General features: G+C 34.0%; 3 protein-coding genes across 4 annotated transcripts; all 3 read right to left on the bottom strand.

The window, feature by feature from the left end:
- Window positions 1-703: 703 nt before the first annotated feature.
- Window positions 704-5,275, bottom strand: LOC110606513 (protein FREE1). Its single transcript, XM_021745360.2, has 10 exons — window positions 3,968-5,275; window positions 3,386-3,472; window positions 3,165-3,296; window positions 2,204-2,335; window positions 1,997-2,062; window positions 1,793-1,903; window positions 1,625-1,717; window positions 1,460-1,493; window positions 1,136-1,206; window positions 704-1,054 (listed from the first exon to the last, which is right to left on the bottom strand). The coding sequence occupies exons 1-10, from the start codon at window positions 4,955-4,957 to the stop codon at window positions 977-979; spliced, it is 1,794 nt and encodes a 597-aa protein (XP_021601052.2). The 5' UTR covers window positions 4,958-5,275; the 3' UTR covers window positions 704-976.
- A 1,442-nt stretch (window positions 5,276-6,717) lies between these two features.
- Window positions 6,718-8,530, bottom strand: LOC110607036 (probable BOI-related E3 ubiquitin-protein ligase 2). Its single transcript, XM_021746081.2, has 2 exons — window positions 7,511-8,530; window positions 6,718-7,409 (listed from the first exon to the last, which is right to left on the bottom strand). Exons 1-2 carry the CDS (start codon window positions 7,832-7,834, stop codon window positions 6,909-6,911), a joined length of 825 nt encoding a protein of 274 aa, XP_021601773.1. The 5' UTR covers window positions 7,835-8,530; the 3' UTR covers window positions 6,718-6,908.
- Window positions 8,531-11,428: 2,898 nt separating this feature from the next.
- Window positions 11,429-14,455, bottom strand: LOC110605811 (prostaglandin E synthase 2). 2 transcript variants are annotated; one of them, XM_021744448.2, is made up of 6 exons: window positions 13,959-14,455; window positions 12,883-13,017; window positions 12,673-12,751; window positions 12,349-12,443; window positions 11,890-12,057; window positions 11,429-11,811 (listed from the first exon to the last, which is right to left on the bottom strand). In XM_021744448.2, exons 1-6 carry the CDS (start codon window positions 14,284-14,286, stop codon window positions 11,651-11,653), a joined length of 966 nt encoding a protein of 321 aa, XP_021600140.2. In that variant the 5' UTR covers window positions 14,287-14,455; the 3' UTR covers window positions 11,429-11,650. The 2 variants fall into 2 exon arrangements, with proteins under 2 accessions (XP_021600140.2, XP_043808845.1); XM_043952910.1 differs by having other exon boundaries at window positions 11,644-11,811; window positions 11,921-12,057.
- Window positions 14,456-14,967: the final 512 nt, after the last annotated feature.

The raw sequence follows: 14,967 nt of genomic DNA, 5'->3' as shown, positions 1-14,967 counted from the left end.
CCTTCTGTAATCTGGTTCGTTCGGCTTTTTTAATGCGATGAATACTTGCATGCAACTATAAAATCCTCTTACTTCTGATGCATACAACAGAATATATTATTTTGATTTTTTTATAAATAAAAAATTATCATATATATTCTTCATCAGGTAAAATATCTTTTATTCATCGCTTGTTTTCATTTTTTAGAATAACTTTCAATATAAGCAAGCAGCATGCGATTAAATCTGGCAATTCTCACATGGCATTACCGATTTCAATATCTGAACGACAATCAAGTCCTAGTCTGAGACTACAAATATATTCAATACATCCGACAATTTTTCGGTTGGACATCATCATCAACTATTTCGTTACCTATTAAATTGATTAGGACTCGAACACTTTGATTTCATTTGTTTAAAAAATACATCACATTTCTAGAAATGGAATACTCAAAATCTAACGTTTCTCCCTCGCAGATTATATTAATACTATAAAAATAATGATCTACATAACTTATACTATAACGTAGAACCCTCGCAGATTCACAGGTAGATAATAATGAATATCAAACCGCAACCAGTTTTACCAAACATGCTGCATCATGAAGATTGAAGAAAGTCGGCACAATCTCGTTTCCTCGGCCATCTACCATACCGATAACTGGCCAAACTGTTCCTTTCTCACCCATCAAATGCTTCATTTTTTTTTATTGTAAAAGGATTCATTAATCTTCTTATTCCATTATAAACAAGCAAAAACAAATTACAAACTCATGCTTCAAATCACAATTCTATAGGAAATCCCCAATCAACATTTCCATAACACATGTAGTGAATCAAAATGAGCAAAAAATTAAAACCATATACAACACCATCGACGCAGTCAGAGATATCAATTTCAGGGATACCCTGAACTAGGATAGCCTCATCTTGTACCAAATTAGAAAAGCATTTTTAATCCAGGGACTTCAATACTCACAAAGTATATTCAAAATCAATGTGCACTGACAAGGAATGGATGTTGACAGACTCCGCACTCAATAGTTTTGGAACCTGAGCTGGGTACTTGAACCTGCATTACCCGTGATCATCATGAGTAAATAAAATATATGGAAATTTAAGGCCTACAGCGTGGTACAGAAATAATTCAAACCTGCAAATGAACAGTGCAAGTAGGACAGGCAACTTCCCTCATCTGCCTCCCAGAACCATCCGACTTGGATCCTGAAAAGGCAAACCAAACTCGTGTGAGAACCAGAAATAAAGGTTACTAGTTTAAAGAAATTGCAAACAGCAAGCATAAACTTCTTCAAACTCTGGACTTGTGAATCAAACACCTCCAGCAATGGTTAGGGCCAGGCAAAACCAGAGGATCGAATATGAACCATCAAGTAGGGAAAAAGGTTTAAATAGTAATAGAAGCGTAGATAGCTTCTGTACATACAAAAGAAATATTGATTCCCAATAACAAGATTACCTGATGACACCTTGCAATTTTTTTCCATTTCCTCCTGTCACAAATAATCACATCAACAAAAATCACAACCTGAATTGCAACTTTCAAGCTAAGAGATCAATGCAACTCATTCAGATCCCAACAATGAAAGAAAAGCTGGATGCTTCTAAGTAATATATTTTGTACCTGAAGCTTCCTTGCAAGATCTTCATGAGACTGCAATCCTGCAGGTTTACTAGGTGCTTCCTTTGCATTACTCAGCCTCTGAGTCACTTCTGCCTGAGAGATGGAAACAGTAAGTGTTCTATCAAAAGGATGCACATCTACATTTTTCACATTACTAAAAGCACATACCATGCATCTGTCACAAACTCTAACAGGCTGAGCATTCTCATCAGCAGTAAGAGCAATTCTACCATTGGTACACTTGTCACAGAAAATGTCTCCACAGTTCCTGCAGTGATGCTGACAGATAGTAGAAAGGGAAAGACATTAGATTCAGCATGAAAGGATCCTTAAACACAAAAGAGGTTCACGAACCATTTGAATTGAATTTACCTTACGAACAAAAGCACCAAAATCTGTCCCACACCCAGTACACTTTGAAACAGCTTCATCAGGGACCTGAGAAGAAAATAATAGAAATATAGGCAAAACTTGTAATAAGTACAAGGCCAAAGTGCAAAAAAGAATAACCACTGCCAATGCTAGCACATTAAGTAAATCAATTAAATAAATATAAAAGCTCTATCTATAGTTATATACCCAATGATCTTTCTCCTCATTGCCAGGTTTTATCAAGTTCATCCAGTCAACAAACCCTTTTTTCTTTTCTGTGGGCTGCTCAAGTGTCTTTGAAGATTCAGTAGGCCTCCTGCTCCCACCCATCTCCTTGAGCTGCATTTTAAGAAAGCAGGAAAACCAATGCTTGACTATTGGATATATCAACAACCAATAGCAATTAGACTAATTACTGCACCTGTATATAATTAACTAGAGTAAACTGAAGTATACTAAATGAATAATAACTTGACTACCCTCAGTTGTATTCTGATCCTCCTTAGTAGGTCCTAGAGACCTGCAACAATAAGCATGCTAGCCAATCTCAAAGAACATATAGGTCTCTTCAGGGAAAAGAATCAACATCTACCCTGCGATTTCCAACCAGGCGAGGAGTTCTTATTTATTTATTTTTAATGTTTATTTCATTTGGGAGGAGGACAGGACGATTTCCACATGCTTTTGTGTAGATCCACCCTTCCTCTCCATTTTGGTGCCACCTTGAACATAGAAAAGAAGACTCCTTCAATCCACTCCTAAACAAGGGTTGGGCAAACCTTCTATTTATTTAATCCTACTTTTTATTTCAGTAATCTACTTCTAGTACATATCTCCTTTGCTTCCAAGTTCTATCAGCTTAATTTAATAGTCAATTTCATCCAATCCTAGCCTGAAATCTGGACACAGAATATCCAAAGGTTGCTTGTTCTCTACCAACTTATGAATTCAGTTCTTTTACTTCAGGTTTTTGAAATTTGAAACACTCTCCTATTTTATCTAATAGTACCTTTCGATTTCTGAAGGCACACGTCTATAGTACTATTTGGTTTTGAAGCAAAGTTGGAACAATTATAATAAAAAAGAATTCAAGAGATATTAGCCAATAGTCAGAATGCAGGACATAGACTAGCATATAATCAGAAAACATAAGTTCCTTTGACCAAACCTGCACAGTTGCTGCAGTTACTATGTCAAGAAGTGTGTTGGTAGTGTAGCTATTTGATTGTAATCTGATACGTCTTGGTTCAATATCCACAGAACTCTTGGACCAGAATGCAAAGGTAGATGAATCAGTTACCTACATGAGAATAAAGAACATCCCAACATTAAGCCCATAACACTTCAAACGAAAAGACAACAAGCAAGGAGAGTAAGTCACTGACTCACATCACATCTTGTTATGTTCTCAAGAGGATATATTCTCAAAGTCCGATTGGTACTGGGATCAAGCATTCGGATACCATCCAAACCAATCTGAAAGAAAATTAAAACTCAATGAACAAATAAAATAAAATAAAAACAAACAAGTTAAGAGAGATTATAAAAGCTTCAGCTGCATGGAGAAGTCTGTGATTTATGTAAAAGTAAAGAGAGGCAATCAACATCATTTTAGGCTCTTCCAAATAGTAAATCCTAGTTGGTACTAACCCATTTGACAGATTATACACAACTAGGCCAAATTGCATAACAAATTGTAGAATATCCAAACGAATTCTAGAAAACAAAAGAAGCAAAATTGTCGACAAGAATACCCACAATATGCAAGTTCCTTTACTTTTCACACATAACATCTCTCTCTCACTCACTCACGCTTCACCAATTTTAACCACGTGAACGTGATTAAATATAAAAAAATTTCCATTGGTGGCGGCAGGATGCTTTATCTCCGATATATATTGACAATCATAAATTTCCAGAAATGAAAGGAAGAACAAATATGTCACACAATAACGGAAGAAAATGATGTACCTGACAAAGAACATCCATGGTGCCTTGGCCTCCGCTTTCAGGCAACAGCTTAACCCTGAACTTCTGGACCCCACTCTTAACATCCTGTTGTGTCTCTGCCTTTGGTACCGCTCGCACAATCTTGCTGGAAGCCGAACCAACTGATAAGTCCTTCTCAGAAGGTAAACTAATGGCTCTCCCGTAATCATCAAACCCAACCCAAGTTGATGATTTAGGTGCCGTGCCCCTGGCTCCATACGGCTCCACCTTGGTCCCTTCATAGGCATAAACACCATCACCATACTCATCATAGGGTCCCATATCGTACCTGCTGTCTGGTCGCTTCCCGTATGGATCCGACCCTAAATCGGATCCGCTCCGATTGTAACCTCCGTAATTATCATCAAAATACCCAACGCTTTGATCACATTTCAGCGAATTTTCATATAGATGATCATATGCAGGTGGGACCGATGATCCTATAGTACTATAAGGTGGGGCAGCGTAAGTGGAGGAATATGATGGATTGGCATTAGGGTCAGGATTAGGTGCTACTGAGAAAGGCAGAGGAGGGGGAGGACAGTAACTATGAGCCGTCTGATTCTGATCATATGGTGGGTAATAGGATTGCTGAGTGGTTGGAGGCTGGCAGGGCCCCTGGGAATCGAAAGGAGGGAAAGAAGGTTGCGGAGGTTGTGGTGGAGTGTTGAAGGAGGATTGCACACTATTAGAATTCAGAGCTGCTGTAGTAGCCGTAAGACTCGGAGACGGTGGGCTGTATGACGGAGCGGTAGGCGGACGGGCGGGATCGGGATTCTGATGATTGGGGGGATAATTGGGGGGATAAGCAGGGTAATCGGAGGAGGCGGCGTAAGTAGTGGTGAACGGCGGTGCTGATGCGTATGAAGTCTGTTGGTGATCAATTAAAGTAGGATCGGGAATGGGGTTAGAATTAGGGTTTTGAAGGTGAGGAGGGTATTTATAGAAGGAATTGTAATCTCCTTGTTGCATTTTTTAAGTTTCAATCGGCTCCTCCTTAGACGAAACAGAAAGATATCAGAGGGCAATAGCTCCTTGTCAGCTTTCTCGGCGGAGGCGATAGACGAAAAACCGGTTAGCGAGAATAAGAAGATTAAAGAGATCAATTATTGGAAATTGTCTAAGGTGTAACCTCGAACACGGAAGATTAAAGCACTTGCTCTTGGTCGGTGCGGGGCGTGGCTTAACCTAGCCTATTATGCCAGGACTTCCTGGAATACGCTAAATCAACGAAATAATGGTATGCGATAGATGTACGGTAGATTTTCCGAGATGACTTGACGTCTTCTTTTGGTTTTGCAAGCAAGCTTTCCAATCGAAAAAGAACAAGTGCGTGAAGTTTACATTCGAATGGGCTTTTGAGATAACAAATTGAAAACGAAGCTTCCAAAAGCCCATTCCAATTTTGCTCTCACTGGCCCAATTTTTTTTTAATTTTCTATTAAGGTATCACGAGCTAATTTTATACTTTAATTCCAATTTATATTTATATTAATAAAACAGAGCGTTTATAAAAGTAAAACCTCTATAATAATTTAAAATAAATAAAAAGACATTAAAGTATAAAATCTTATTCAAATTATCTAATTTTTAGATAAATAGTTTATAAAATCAAATATTGAAACTAGTAGTATAGCCAAAAATTAACTATTTATTTATTTTATATCTTGAATTTACCTATAAATAAAAAAAAATTCAAAATAATCAAACAAACTAAACATCTCTAAATGTGATTGATACATAAAAGCAAATTTACTTATAATTTAAAGCATATTAAATTAAATGATAAAATAAATAAATTGCATTTCAGTAAATTTTTAAAGTTTAAATTACTCAACACATTTGTTGCATGTACAATACAATTAGTTATAGTTAGATCCATGTCAAATGCACCATAATCAATGATAAAAAGAAAATGTTGTCCACACAATTCTTGTATAATCAAATTTCTTTTAAGTTATATCCGGAAATGAAACGTTTTACTCCACATTAATCTGATTTATAATGCAAACTAGGCAAGATACGTTTTTGCACTTCATCAGCAAGTTATACTTCCCACCAAACAAAGGTCTCACTGAAAATAAACCAAATGGACTAAGGAAACAACTTCTCCAAAAAAAAAACAAGAGAACTTTTTCCTTTTTGGTCTCTCCTTGAATGGACTGTGGAGACTGAAGAGAAGTGGAGCAAAGCAGTCACGCCCAGCACAACTGCAGAAGATCTCGTCTGATCAGACAAATAAAACAACTCTTGGAAATGGAATCAGTACTTTTGATTTTGTACATTGTGGGACCTTACCCCACACAAACATACACATTCTCCGACATTGCGGGACCCACGAGTGCGTAACATAACATAATTACAAACTAACATCCAAACCACTTCTGCAGCCTTTGATTCGATACCCATTTTCCTCTCTTTCTTGGTTTTCAATAGAGGGACCAATCATCATTTATGGCAAAAGAGCAAATGGGTAGCCACTTCGCTGGCCTGGACTTGATAGACTCTATACTCCATTGTTAGGTGTGGGTTTAATTTGGACATAAGTTGTCATTGGAATAAGCAAAACAACTATTGCAGGTATGGCCGTGTCATTTCAATTCTTTGTTTCTTGATTTGTGTAGAAAGCCAAGCTTTCAACACATGCTGCTCTAGATTGAGAAGTCAGTCTTAAATTGGATTTCTCAAAAAGTTTCCCATCTTTTCTATCAATGAAAAGCACAAGATTGTAATGACTACAGCTGGTTGCCATTTCTTGTGAGCCAAAGAAGAACAAAATCAAAATAAATAATGGATTTCAGATTTGCTTTCTCCTAAGCTAAATCAGGTAAAAAACAGAATTAACAGATCATTTCCTCATACTATCATCATTTCGGTTCAAGAAAATAACCACAGCTTCTGGCTTTTGTGGGTTCCTCAATTGTTAGGCCCAGAAGACCTCCAGGCTACCTTCCTTTAGGGATTCACAGACGGGACAAGAGAGGAGAAAAGCTTCGCAAAACTTGCACGAGCAGAGATGCTTGCAAGGTAAAAAGAGAACGCACGAGGCCCTAGAATTGCACCCTTTACAGGCCATCTTTTTTGGGGGGTCCTCTTGTTCTCTATCGCATGAACCACAGCAAAAGGATTCTGTATCTTGGCCTCTACTGCTGCTGCCCAAGACCAGTGTCTCTCTCACTTGTTCTAGCGTGTTGCTTAGTTCTACGACCATTGCTTCGTTTTCTCCTGCTTGCCTTTGCCATGATTCTCTCTCCATTTGTGCTTTTCTTAAGCATGTCTCCAGCTCCATTGTTTTCTTTCTTGCTTGTGCCAAGTCCTCTTCTTTTTGCCTCATTAAATAACTGGCTTTGGTTTCCGCATTCTTTAGCAGAATTGCCAGTTGTTGCCTTCTTTGGTCTTGCAAAGCAGATCTCAGCCTCTCATTCTGCATTTGTTTTTGGTGGGAAAAAAAAAATAAAAACGAAAGATTAAAACTTAAAGTTGCATGAAAAGACAAATGAATCCAATTTAGAATATGGTATTCACCTGTAACTGAAGAACGTAGTCTACCTCTTGCCTTTGTATTTCGAGATGATGAGCATCCAGAGATTGAGAAAGAGCCATGGAAGGGAAACTATTACAAGTTGATTGTGATGAAGAAGAAGAAGGCCCTGCCCCCTTATTATAGCAATAAAAACCAAAGTTTTGAGAGCTTTGTGATTGAAGAAAGAGATTCTGCTGCTGAGAGTCTTGAAAAGCGAAACAAAAATCTGCTTCAAACCCAGAAACAGGATTATTAACCATACAATCTTGCAAACCAGAGAGAGGGAGACAGAGACTCTCAGAATACATCTGTGCCTGAACAGCCATGATAACTAGGGCCAGAGAGAGCAGAAACTATGAAGAAAATAATAACTAGGACCACCAAAACTCTCCCTTTTCTATTGAAATAGATATTTCATGGCCTAGCCATTAATTTAAAAAAAAAAAAAAAGAATAAAACTTAAAAAAGATGAAACGAGAAGAGATTCGAATTGGGGTAGGTTTAAAGCTAATGTTTGATGTGATTATATCAGAAGATATGCATGACCTTCTCTCTTTCTTTCTATCTCAATAAAAAGCAAAACCTTTGCCTCGTTTGTTGCTTTGATTTGTGGTTTAACTGAAAGAGACCATTAAGGCTATATAGGTAGAGAGAGTGTGCGGAATCGTAATTTAAAATTATAATTAATTAACATGAGATTTTATGGATAATATTCATTAGTATTGACGTAATTAGGGGTGATGAGATAGTGATTATAAAGAGAAGAGAGAGAGAGATTGGAGGGTCGTTGTGAAAATCCCAAAAAGGCTTCAAAGGCTTAAAAAGTGCATTTATGAGAGGGGAGAAAGAGAGAGTTATTCGACAACGTACACATGCAGATTTTGTGACACAGATCGTCACAGGAGGATCGGGTCAGACTCAGACACAGAGAGAGAACTGGGAAGAGAAATTCACTCAAATGGAACGCGAAAGAGTCAGAGTCAGACACTGTAGAGAGGAATCGGCGATTGGAGAAATTGTCAGTTCGCTCATCGGGAAAGACTAATGTTACCATTTTCATTTTTTTTTTTTTTTGTTATTCTAGAATTCACAGTTCACCAATTTTAAATCTATCATAATTAACCAATAAATAAATAAATTATTTACTATATCATGATAAAAAATAAATTAATATTAGGCTATATTCAGGGGATAGCTGTAGCTACAACGTTCAGAAACAAAACTCTATCTTATTCTCTAATTTTGAGCTAACAAACTACTAATTTCTTTCAACATGAGGTGGTAAGAAGCTTGGCGTGTGGTTCAACAAGCAGACAATCTTTAATTAGCCACCGACCAGTTTCCTAAAAGAAGCATCCTCATACCTCGTTGTGGTTAGAGCAAAGAAATTTTCAGGTTGAATATTGCTGGAGAGGGTTAGTAAGAACATAATTTAACCAGTGAGTAGAAGAGTGACTTTTTCATTAGGATTAGTGCATACTTTTATACAGAAAATGGCTTTTTATTTGTTTACAGTTACCGAAACGGTGTGTTGCTGCTAAAGCGAACTTGCAATGAGCATTAATCACTAACTGAAAGTTCATCGCCCCTAGGTGTGGAAAGCTCAGTGACGAATCTGAATTTACCAGCCAAACTAGATCTTCTCTAGTTGGCTTTGCTGTGTTTCGCCACTCATTAATTTCTCATTTACTTTTGGGCTTTTTATAAATTTAGGGGTGAAAAACTTTTTATTTGTAGATTTAGGGTTAGGATAAAAATATTTATGAATTTGGGATTGAGATGACAGGTGGCAACCGAAAAGCTTGTTTGGCGCCTGTTTGACAGGCGTGCCTGACACCACTTTAAATGGCGTCAGAGCCTGACGCCACTTTAAGTGGTGTCAGGCCATTATTTTATTTTTTTATTTTTTTTTAAATAGTCTGGTGCCACTTACAATGACGCCAGACCATTATTTTTTTATTTTTTTATTTTAAAAATGACGCAAGACCTTATTTTTTTTAAAAAATTTTTTTAATTATTAAAATATTATAATTATATTAATTAATATATTATTTTTATATTATATTTTTATTATAATAATATTTTATAATATATTTTATTAATTTTAATATATTTTTATAATAATATTATAGTTAAATAATATTAATTATAAATTTATTTATTTGATATTAAATATGTATAAAAATATTAAATTAAATAGTTAATAAAAAGTAAATTAATAAATTAATATAAATATTTAAAATTATAAAAATTAAATTTATTTTTATTAAGTTAATATTGTACCGTCATATATAATCACAAAATAATATTAATTTTATGATAATGTATATAATCACATAATAATATTAATTTTATAATCACAAAATAAAAATATTAAATTATTTATAATTTATCAAAAATAAATAAATTAATTTAATCACATAATTAATTATCTGTATAATTTTATTTTATCTAAATATTAATATATATTTTATATATTAATATTTAATATATTTTATTATTAATATTTAAACTAAAAATATTAGTGACTCTATATAATTTCAGTATTATAAAATTAATATTATTATGTGATTATATACATTATCATAAAATTAATATTATTTTGTGATTATGTACAGCGACACAATATCAGCTTAATAAAAATAAATTTAATTTTTATAATTTTAAATATTTATATTAATTTATTAATTTATTTTTTTTATTAATTATTTAATTTAATATTTTTATATATATTTAATATCAAATAAATAAATTTATAATTAATATTATTTAATTACAATATTATTATAAAAATATATTAAAATAAATAAAATATTATTATAATATAAAAATAATATATTAATTAATATAATTATAATATTTTAATAATTAAAAAAATATAAAAAAAAAAAATTAAGGCCTGGCGCCACTTTGAGTGGCGCAAGCCATTTTTAAAAAAAAAAATTAAAAAAATAATGGTTTGACGGTATTGTGAGTGGCGTCAGACCATTTAAAAAAAATAAAATAATGGTCTGGCGCCACTTAAAGTGGCGCTACAGGCGCCAAGCAAGCTTTTTGGCCGCCACCTGTCACTCCAACCCCAAATCCATAAATATTTTTATCCTAACCCTAAATTCACAAATAAAAAATTTTCCACTCCTAAATTTACAAAAAGCCCTTTACTTTTTGTTTCTGTTTGGTAAGAGAGAAAATTTAAGCAATGAAATCGCCAGAAAATAATAAAACGAAATATTTTCCTCTTTGCAACTAACACGCACAGTATCTGAGAAAAGATTTCACCTAAATTGTTTTAACACTGTCAATAATTCATTTACTTTTATAGTACACAGCATTCTTTTATTCATCCCTAGGTGTATTTTTCTTTAGCAAATAAAATAATTTTCATTTATAACAACCATTCACTATTTATAATAAATATTAGATAAAAATATTTTATTCCATTATTATTATATCATGGCAATTTTTTTAAAGGAATTTCCATTATTATCATACTATGACGTTTTGAAAAAATTAATTAAAGTAGAAAGTTATCTTTCTTTATTAAAAATAAAATTACATCATTTCAGCACCTATAGCACTAACATTACTTTGCTACTTCAAACCCATCATCTAGGTTAACATCAATATCAATCTATCAATACTCACCATCATCACCTCTGTTCTCAACTTCTCGTCACAAGACAATATTATTGCAGATTACTTTTTTTTTTCTTTTTTTATGAAGGTATATTGCAGATGAATTGTTTTATTGTTTTTATTTTAATAATCAGGCCTCAGCTATAAATACAGGCTACTATTTGCTACTATTGAACCATCACAAGGCATAAAATCTCTCACATCAGAATCACATTCTTGTATTATGTAGAAGAAGGGAAAAGAATTGCACAACGGATAAAACTAGAATAGAAGAATCACCAAGATAGTCATCAAGAAAAAGGGAAATTATTATCAATAATAAAAACATAACTAGACTTGATTGTCCAGATATACAGTTCGTTTGTACGAGGAAAAAAAAAGTAACTAATATGATTTACTTGATGAAATTTGATAGGATGTCCACGTCCAGCTAAGAAGAATTCCATTTACGTCGAGGCTGAATTACATTGCAAATTTGAATCAACCAACAAAATCATTATGTTGTTTCATGCCTTAATTCTGGCAGGTTCTCCAACTGCCTGTTCCATCCGAGAGTACCATTCACCAATATGTGTATGCTCCACCATATCTTTACCAGACTTCAGATGGCGAATGGGCCTTAGCACACCAAAGACGGCAAGATCAGCTAAATTAGGCTTTGAGCCACCTATTAAGATAAGATGCATATTTGAAGTTAGCAGTCATGAACAAACAAAAATCTAAAATTTGTTGACCAAATACAAACCTAGATATTCTCGACCCTTCAAGGCATTTACCCATGTTTCCGCAGCTTCATATAAGGCTGCACGTTCATCAGTGATGTTATGTCTCTTCTTCAGTTTCTTCGACACAAAGTACATTGCTGCAGCTCCAGCATACTTGGCTACCAGCCTCTCTGTGAAGCTGAAATTGCCTGATATACAGGGAATACATCAAGATTAAAATGGTTGTCAAAATATGATGCTTAACATCCACTTGCAATAAATGGTTCAAATCAAAACAAAATATATATATGAAGAGACGAGCCAAGCACATATATATCAAGAGACAAGCCAAGCCCATAAGCAAACAGGCGTATTTCAAGGTGCAAATTACCAGTTAACAAAAACATAACTCCACTTACACTATCAAGTAAAATACTGAAGCACAATTTTAATAAGTCAACTAAAATTATACTGAGAATATACTAGTCTGAGTATCTTACCATGTGTAGTGATGTAGTCAAATGATTCAAGAGCTTCAGAGGTTGTTCGGTAAATGTTTGGTGATAAAACATGCACTAGGTGGTTATCCACCCACCTGCATCCAAAAAGAAGAAAATAAATTTGCAAAGACCGCCTTCATATCACGAAATTTAAAACAATGGCAGAAAAACAAATTTATTAAAGAACAAAGGCGTGGTTTCCAATTGAATCGTTATCAGCAAACAAATAACTGATTTGCAGGAACGGATTCACTCTGTGAAGAATGAAGATCTCAAAGAATTACAAAAAGACTGAAACTTAGAATGCAGGAGATGCAACCATACCCCTGCCATTTGCTTTCTTCATCATCACTTGGGATTGAATCATCTGGATAAATCCTTTGGAACAGCTTGTTAATTATATCTGTGCCATAGAACACACAGCTTTTCAATAACAATTACGAAAGAATAACAAACAAATATTATAATCATAAATCGGTGGTCTAACCATCCAAATTTGGAGCAAAAAGAAAATATAAATGAATATCCAGGAACCTGAAGAATCAACCATCTGTTCTCCATCAACTGTTAGTATAGGCACCTTCTTGTAATTGGACCACTTTATCTCCTTCTTACTGATTGGGTTGACTTCCACTATTTTGTATGGAATACTGTAATAATCCAAGAATGCTGAGAGAAAATGAAGAAAAAACAGATGAAGATTCATTATGAATTTGAAAAGCTAAACCGTTAAGTACAAGAGAGACAAAGAATCAACCATCAAGTTGAAACAGCCAACCAAGTCCGTCAATGGTTTCAATTAGAAAAATAATTCCAGCTAATTTTGCAAACAAAACCTTGGACGCCTTTATTCACCTTGGTAAATAATAATTAAAAATATAGAAAATAATACTACGCCTTCCAAGTAGCTTCACAAGCAAAAATCTACAGGCATTTGTTTCATGAATTTGCTTCTCTACTTGTTTGAGGAGTTTTCTTTTTCAAGTAATTGTTAGAGGAGTTTTCTTTTTTAAGTAATAAGATGAAACATTTTTAAGATTCAAAACCTCTAATTCTGTGTTTGGGAGAGAACGATTTTTTTTAAAAAATAAGCTTGTTAGAGGTTTTCAAAAACCTTCAGAATCCTTCTTTGGGGCTGAGAATGTTTTGTCGTTAAAAACTCCAAATACCTTAAAAAATTTCCCAAACCATAAATAATTATTAAAATTTAAAAATCATAACAAACCTTCCCTTGTAGAACTATTACTATTTAGAGAACTTATTTTACCCAGTCTCCACCCTAAACAGAGTGTAAGAGAGAAAATAAATAAATTAAAAAGAAAAAAAAAATCAAAACTCATTTTACTAACAGCTGGTGGAAAGCAGCCAATTTCTAGCAATCACAAAGTTCACTAGTTCTCCATTTCCTATGGCTCGAAACCGAACTTCACCCTCCCTTTTTCTAAATTTGTTAGAAGTTATTTATGATAGCTCACACTAAATTCATTTCGCCAAAACAATACCCAAGAACGAGTTCTTAATAATTCAATCACAAACACCCGTTAATACATGTAAATGTAAAATTCCGGTCAACGAAATTCAAACGCGTAGTAATTGACATTGAAAGGTACCTTTAACCTTGTTGCAGAAAGGACAAGCTTCGTACTGATAGAGGACGACATCCTTAGGGAGAAACTTCTCGGCAGGTGGTGCCTCCTTCGCGTGGACCTCTTGCTCCAGAGATGATGCGGCAACAGAGAAGAACATGGTCCCTGCGACACCATGCGCAACAGAGGGGCTTGATATTCCAAAACGATCGGCAATTCTCTGAGAGGAATTCGTACTTGCGCATGTGCTCATCATTGCGGCTTGAAACACCCGATGCCGAGCCGTCGTGCCCGCAGCGGAGGCGGCAGCAACAGTTCGAATCACAGTTACGAGTCCATTAACTCTTCTCATCGTGATCAAATCAAAATTGCGTTGCTCTTTCTGGAAGCTAAAGAGGTTTTCCGATGTTCACTTTCAGTTGATGTAGAAGGAGATGCGTTTGGTTACAGGTTCAAAATTGACTAGGGTTTTGGGCTTAACCAGGGTTTTAGGGCTACGGTGTCGACACGCGGCACGCCATTCTCCGTGAAATAAATAACTATAGTTCCCATATATATTTTAGGTAATTTCTATAGGCTAAACTTGCACGACAATTTCAAAAAGGAAAATACAGAATAATAATAGTGATTATATTTTTAGATTATTATTATTATTATGTAAGTTTTTATATTTTATTTATAATTTAATCTCTATAATTTTATGTATTTTAATAATTTAATTTTAATTAAATATTCGCTATTTTAAATTCTGAATTGTTGAAAATTTTATAAGAATTTAAATTAATTTTATTTAATAAATTTTAATAAAAATAAAATTTAGATTAATTTATAAATTATAATTTGAAACTTTATATTATTTATTTATTTATTTTATTATAATTGAACTAATGTAAAAAAATTATTTCCATTGAATTAATCAATTATCTAAGTTTTTATATTGGTACATTTTAAAATTAAAATTAAATCAAATTGTTATAATTGGTCTTAAATAACATTTAAATAGCGCAATTAAAATATTAACTTTTCATTTGCA

Source organism: Manihot esculenta, chromosome 18 (genome assembly GCF_001659605.2).
Source record: "Manihot esculenta cultivar AM560-2 chromosome 18, M.esculenta_v8, whole genome shotgun sequence".
Taxonomy (NCBI): Eukaryota; Viridiplantae; Streptophyta; class Magnoliopsida; order Malpighiales; family Euphorbiaceae; genus Manihot; species Manihot esculenta.
Note: the sequence above shows the minus strand (reverse complement) of the source record. Positions and strands in the feature narration are given on the sequence as shown.